This window comes from Sinocyclocheilus grahami, unplaced genomic scaffold (assembly GCF_001515645.1).
Source record: "Sinocyclocheilus grahami isolate Dianchi unplaced genomic scaffold, SAMN03320097.WGS_v1.1 scaffold1454.1, whole genome shotgun sequence".
In the NCBI taxonomy this organism is placed as follows: Eukaryota; Metazoa; Chordata; class Actinopteri; order Cypriniformes; family Cyprinidae; genus Sinocyclocheilus; species Sinocyclocheilus grahami.
In genome coordinates, this window is record NW_015506633.1 from 4,570 (window position 1) to 11,887 (window position 7,318).

Sequence of the window (7,318 nt, forward strand, 5' to 3'; positions counted from 1 at the left end):
GTTTCTGTCTCTCTATCGTTCTTCTATCTATCTATCTTCTATCCATCTATCTCTGTCTTCTATCTATCTTCTGTCTCTCTATCCATCTTCTATCTATCCATCTATCTCTGTCTATCTATCTTCTATCTATCTATCTGTCTCTGTCTATCTATCTTCTATCTATCCAACACTACCAGTCAAAAGTTTTTGAACAGTAAGATTTTTGTTTAAAAAAAAAAAAAAAATTCTCTTCTGCTCACCAAGCCAGCAAAATCAGTATTATTGTGAAATATTTTTGCTATTTAAAAGAACTGTTTTCTATGTGAATATATGTTAAACTGTAATTTATTTCTATGATCAAAGCTGAATTTTCAGCATCATTACTCCAGTCTTCAGTGTCACAAAAAAACTATACTGACTCCAAGCTTTTGACTGGTGTAGTGTATAATGTTACAAAATATTTTATTTCAGATAAATGCTGTTCTTTGGATATTTCTATTCAATAATAAATGTTTTTTTGAGCAGCAAATCAGCATATTAGAATCATTGTCGTTTGAATATGCTGTAATTTAACAAGATATGTTTTTTTTCTCTTTAATTTAATTTATGCATTTAGCAGACGCTTTTATCCAAAGCGACTTAATAGAAGCACATAAACTCAGGTAGCCTACTTTAATTATAGCAATGATGCTACCAAGAATTTCACTTATGCATTCATTTCCACTTTTATTTCAGATAAATGCTGTTCTTTGGATATTTCTATTCAATAATAAATGTTTTTTGAGCAGCAAATCAGCATATTAGAATCATTGTCGTTTGAATATGCTGTAATTTAACAAGATATGTTTTTTTTCTCTTTAATTTAATTTATGCATTTAGCAGACGCTTTTATCCAAAGCGACTTAATAGAAGCACATAAACTCAGGTAGCCTACTTTAATTATAGCAATGATGCTACCAAGAATTTCACTTATGCATTCATTTCCATCTGTATTAGACGCAAATGAGCACACAAATGGTGTACGTAAACGGGTTTGAGTGAATGTGGATGGCGACCATCTCAACATCAGTCACGATCACAGAACACTACAACAAAACACACACATTCCCCACATGGCTTTATTTATCAAACCCCACAAAATCATTACAACGAGCAAAGACACAGTGTTAAAGGACTTATGGCACATAGCAATCACATCTAAGAAGTCCTGAGTCAAATCGATCAAGCATTCAAGTTTCCCAGAAAGCACACTTACATCTGCAAGATATCTGTTAAAGATCATCTGGAAAGCATCTGCTGTGTACAAACATCTGATAGACGTCTTTAAGATGTCAGTTTTACATTCATTCTAAATCATAAGCATCTTCTAAACGTCTATTTGACATCTGATAGGAAACGTCTTATAGATGTATCGCAGATGAGCAAACGCTCTAAAAAATACGTCTTGCAGACGTCAAATAGACGTCTCCGTGATGTACGTGTGCTATCAGGGTTGCTTTTTAGAAAATACAAGAGTAGAAAGAAAATACTGAATCCCGGAGACCTGAGACGGTTTCTTTTTTTAGGATGATGACAGATTTCAGCATGAATCTTGGTGAGATGATAGCAGGAAAAACTCTAGTTCGTGATGCATTCTTTCTGGATGAGCAGGTCGCTAGTAAACACCGGCTTCTTTATAACTGTGATATCATACAGTGGGGCTTGGAAACGTTACGAAAACTGCAGAATATTTTACAAGTGTCTTTCTGGCAGAGAAATAATGATAACGTATTCTGCAAAGCATCCACGAGACGATGAATGAGACAAGAATGCCAGGCCTGCGCTTTCATCGTGGCCTATAATTCACTTTGTTATATAAGGCGGCTGATGTGTTTATCTGCCGATGTCGTAAAAGTGTTGGGACAACTCTAAATCCTGTTTCATGGCCGCATGCCCGTGTCTCTGAGCTTTAAATCTTCATTTTCTCTTCAGCAGGAGAAATAAACTGACGCATTACGACAGAGTAACCCTGCCAAACCTAAAACACTTCACGTGAAAAGCGCTAATCTGAAACGTGAGATGTTTGTCGAAGCTAAACGTACAGCTAGGCAGATTAGCAACTTGAGCTAATTGTCACACGCAGAAAACTAGAGTAGCTTGTTCCCGCCACAAAATAAAATAAAAAGGTAACTGCGACTTTTTAATCTCTCAATTCAGACTTTTTTTTTCTCATATTCTGATTTATATAAACTCGCAATTATGAGAAAATTATTTTTATAATTGCGAAATATAAACTCAGAATTCGGACTTTCTCGCAATTCAGTTTTTTGTTTCTTCCACAAACTAAAAAAAGATAACTGCGACTTTTTAATCTCTCAATCCGGACTTTCTTCTCTCGCAATTCTGACGTTTTTCAATTTTTTACGTAGATTTTCTCAGTTTTCTTTTATAAACTCGCAATTCAATTTTTTTCTTCCACAAACTAAAAAGTGAATTCCAAATTTGTATCTTGAATTTGACTTTTTATTCTCGCAAATTGCGAGCTATATCTCAAAATTGTTTCTCAGAATCGCAAGCTCATATTTTGCAACGTTCATATATTGAGTTTATGTCTTGAATTGTGAGATAAATGGTCATAATTACCTTTTTTATCCTCTAGTCCAATTCACGCACTTTCCATCCTAAATTGTTTACATAATAAGAATGAGTGTCCCAAATCATCGTACAATTGATTCAGCTAATGTTACCCACAATTCAGTGCGCTGGATGAGTTTACGATTTTCAAGGAAAGTGTGAGGAACTAAGCTGCCACCACAGCAGGCTTTAAATGTATGAAGCTAAACGTTAAGTAGCCTAATAATGAATTATAAGGTAATATAGCTTGATGCTAACACTACGCAAATGCAACAGGCTAGTGGGGTCAAGGTAGCATATGCACCAATACTGGCGTGCCGTTCAATTACATGGGTGTTGGCAAACTTCTGATTGGACGTCACAGTGAGGAAGGACATCCAATCAACACCTGAGGATTGTGAAATCACGGCATGTTTGAATCGACTAGCATACTACTCTGTTTCTGCATTATGTAAAGATTGCATAGTCTGCAAATGTTCTGGAATACCTGGATGACCTGCAATACTATATCCCACAATGCACTGCGCTCCAACTGACCTTCTATTTCCTGTAACGGCAACCAAACGAACCAAATTATATCAGCAGTGATTGTCAACATCAACCTCTGTTTTTTTAGGTTATCACATAAAAAGTCAACATGCACTACATACTAAGTATGCAGATGACTAGTATTCCATTCCAAACTATTTTCCAGCTTACGGAGAACGTTTCCAGAACATTCTATCAAGATTCTCTCAAAGTTACAAACAATATCAATATCAATGTTCTTCCAGTAACATTAACAGAACGTTCGTTCAAAGTTATCTGGACTTTAATGGCGTTCTCAAAACGTTGGCACTTAAACATTGCTCACGAAATGTATTTTCGGAAACATTTTAATTGGGCGTTCATCGAATGTTTTTTTTTTAAACGTCACAGCTTACTAGTTTCAGAGAACTTTCAAAAAATTATTTCCAAAATGTTCGCGATGGAACGTTACCTTAATGTTTTCTCTACGCTTCAAATAATCAAGAAAAGAAAAAGAAAATACATTTTAATGTTAGCAAAGCTTTTTAGAACATATTTTTTAATTATCTGGGAACTCAAGGGCAAACGAACACAAAAACTACTTAATAAATCCATAAAAACTAAATTTTTCACTTCAATTACTCAATAAAAGCACTTCACTATGTCTTGTTTCACACGCACGCAGTCGGCGGATATTTATTCCAAATGCAGTTCAAATGCGCAATAAATCTATTTATGAACACGATGCTCTACAATCTAGGCAACACGAAGTAACAAATCACCATTCAGTGTTTAAAAACAGGCTTTTTATGGGGTTTGATGAACGTTAAACACGATAAACACTTACGGTTCAGTCATTCTGAATGGATCCAGATGATTTATATAGTTTAAAGCTCATTCTGATTCTGATTCTGATTCTGATTACAGCTACATTTTGAGGTTTAGAGCAATTTCTGTCATGAAAATTAGATTTTATAACAATCAAAATTGTAATAGTTTTGACTCACTGACCGCTGCTAAAAAAGTCAACAGCTGGATGGTTATTCTGACCGAGCTGGTTAAACTAGTCAGGATGGCCGACCAATTAAACACCAACTGGCCTGGAGACTAGTTAAACCAGCTAAAACCAGCTAAAACCACATTCATCCATCATTTTTTTTAATTATGTTGCTGGTTAGAAAATAAATGCACTTTATTTTCCTCGCACGTTAGAAAAAGCAGACTTTAAGTGTGTTTTTATATTCACACTGTGTGTGTGTGTGTGTGTGTGAGTGTGTGTGTGTGTGTGTGTGTGTGTGAGTGAGTGTGTGTCTGTGTGTGGGAGTTCAAAAAACAAAAACAAAGATAAAACGAAGTAATCCTGCACATTACGCACACATCAGGCCTCATTCATGAAACACGCGCGGAATATGAAACGCTGTGTTTGATGAAGGTTTCCGGAGTCTCTCAGATGTTCTTCTTCTTGTTGATGAGCACCGAGCAGCAGGTCAGCGCGCCGTCCACCTTCACTTTCTCGTGATTGGACACCGGGATGAGCATGTGATCCTTCAGCATCTCAAAGACCTGCAGCAGCAGACGCAGAGTAGACTTTTATTATGCAAACTAATCAGTGATGTTTTATCAGTAGTGTCAGATGATTCGATTCACGGCATAACACTGTAAACCTTCAACATAAATGTAAATGCATTAATAAATATAAGTAATATAATATTAAATAAATGACTGAATTACATTTTTCTGAGCACATCATGAAACACATCAACATACATATATATATATATGTGTGTGTGTGTGTGTGTGTGTGTGTGTGTGTGTGTGTGTGTGTGACCCTGGAGCACAAAACCAGTCATAAGGGTCAATTTTTCAAAATTGAGATTTATGCATCATCTGAAAGCTGAATAAATAAGCTTTCCATTGATGTATGGTTTGTTAGGATAGGACATTAATTAATTATTTTTTAAAGTTTTGGTATGTCTGTAGGGTTATGCAGTGAATGATCTGTTTTATAGATGATAAATACAAATAAAATACAAAATTTCATGATGTGCTCAGATAATTGGTATTTTAAAGTTTAATGTATTTTAATTGGTGTGTGTGAGTGTGTGTGTGTGTGTGTGTGTGTGTGTGTTTTGTGTGTCTCTCTGTGTGTGTGTGTGACCTTGGCGCTCTCAGGAAACTCCTCCGGTGTGCAGTGCAGCAGGACGTCTCCTTTACCCGGCAGGTTCATGTAGACACAGTTTGCAGCCAAATCATCAGGAAGTGTGAGTTTATCATATTTATGATCGCTCATCTGCTGCATAATCTACAGAGACGACAGATAATACACAAGTTAGGTCATCAGTTTGTAATAGGATGGTGACATAATGGAATAAACTTAATAAAAGAAAGGTAAATTATTTAAAGAAAGAAAAATAAAGAGGATAATATTAAATAAATCATTCAACTGAGCACATCATGGAATTTTGTATTTTTAATTTATGAAATAATATTTTTAAGAATTACAATATATTACAAAATACATTTTAATTAATTTATGTGTGCATTCCAGTGTTTTAGTATCACTGATATACTATGTTAATATTTTAATTTGATATTTTCTGTTTTTATTTATTTAATTTTAGTTGAATAATGTTAATGTTGTATTAGTTTTAATTTATTTAGTTTTAGTAATTTTAGTAAGAAAAACAAAGAGAAAGAATCCATAAATATAAATGAATGTATTAATAAATATAAATAATATAATATCAAATTATTATTTATGTGAGCACATACTGAAATTTTGAATTTGTGAAAGAGTATTTTTAATAAAGTAATAGGCAGAAATTTATAGAATAAAATACATTTTTAATGAATTAATGTGTGCATTCCAGTGTCACTGATATACTTTTAAAGTTTTTGTTAATATTTAGGATTAGATTTAATTTTTATAGTTTCTGTTTTCACTTTCATTTTAGTTAAAGCTTTAGTAATTTTGTTGAGTGTTTTTGTCATTTTTATTAGTTAAAAAAAATGTCTATACAGTTTGTAAAATTTTTTATTTATTTGTTTTAGTTTAGTTTTATTTAGGTAGGTTATTAAGAAAAATAATTAGAAAGATTTTATAAGTATAAATATAAATTAATGCATTAATAAAAATAATATAATATCAAATAAATTCACATCATGAAATGCTTAATTTTTTTATTTGTGAAATAACATTTATACTGTGACAGAACATATATAATAATAAATAAATGTTCAAGTAAAAAGTAAGAAACGGTTCACGGTTCTAGACTTATTCTACAACTATCTGATGACCTCATCGAGAGCAGCGCAGCCTGTGATTGGTCGGTTTGATTTTGCAGCACTAAATCCTGTTGATGGAATATTTTCTGTGAAAAATAACAGACTGAACACAGATCAGTTCTGACGGACGACACACACACACACACACACACACACACACACACAGACACAGACACAGACACAGACACAGACACAGACACAGACACAGACACAGACACAGACACAGACACAGACACAGACACAGACACAGACACAGACACAGACACAGACACAGACACAGACACAGACACAGACACAGACACAGACACAGACACAGACACAGACACAGACACAGACACAGACACAGACACAGACACAGACACAGACACAGACACAGACACAGACACAGACACAGACACAGACACAGACACAGACACAGACACAGACACAGACACAGACACAGACACAGACACAGACACAGACACAGACACAGACACAGACACAGACACAGACACAGACACAGACACAGACACAGACACACACACACACTCACAGACAGACAGACACACATACACACACACACACACACACACACACACACACTCACACACACACACTCACACTCACACACACACGCACACAGACACAGACACACACACACTCACAGACAGACACACATACACACACACACACACACACACACACACACACACACACACACACACACACTCACACTCACAGACACACACTCACACACACACACACACACTCTCACACCCTCTCACACACACTCTCACACACTCTCACACACACTCTCACACACACACAGAGAGAGACTCTCACACACAGACAGACAGACTCACACACACACACACACACACACACACAGACAGACAGACTCTCACACACACACACACACACTCACACACACTCTCACACACACACACATAGAGAC

The 7,318-nt window shown here is 35.3% G+C and overlaps 1 protein-coding gene and 1 long non-coding RNA gene across 2 annotated transcripts in view; one reads left to right on the forward strand and one right to left on the reverse strand.

Moving 5' to 3' along the window:
• The first annotated feature begins 959 nt into the window (after positions 1-959).
• On the forward strand, positions 960-3,714 carry LOC107570411 (uncharacterized). The gene is made up of 2 exons (XR_001607031.1): positions 960-2,144; positions 2,312-3,714. It is a non-coding gene; the product is annotated as an uncharacterized lncRNA (long non-coding RNA).
• The window catches only part of LOC107570409 (N(G),N(G)-dimethylarginine dimethylaminohydrolase 1-like), an 81,980-nt gene continuing 78,315 nt past the window's right edge, over positions 3,654-7,318 (reverse strand). The window contains exons 5-6 of the mRNA XM_016256641.1: positions 5,258-5,401; positions 3,654-4,662 (exon numbers count right to left, since the gene is read on the reverse strand). Coding sequence (XP_016112127.1) covers positions 4,546-4,662; positions 5,258-5,401 — 261 coding nt within the window. The 3' untranslated portion in view covers positions 3,654-4,545. The remainder of the gene's footprint in view (positions 4,663-5,257; positions 5,402-7,318) is intronic.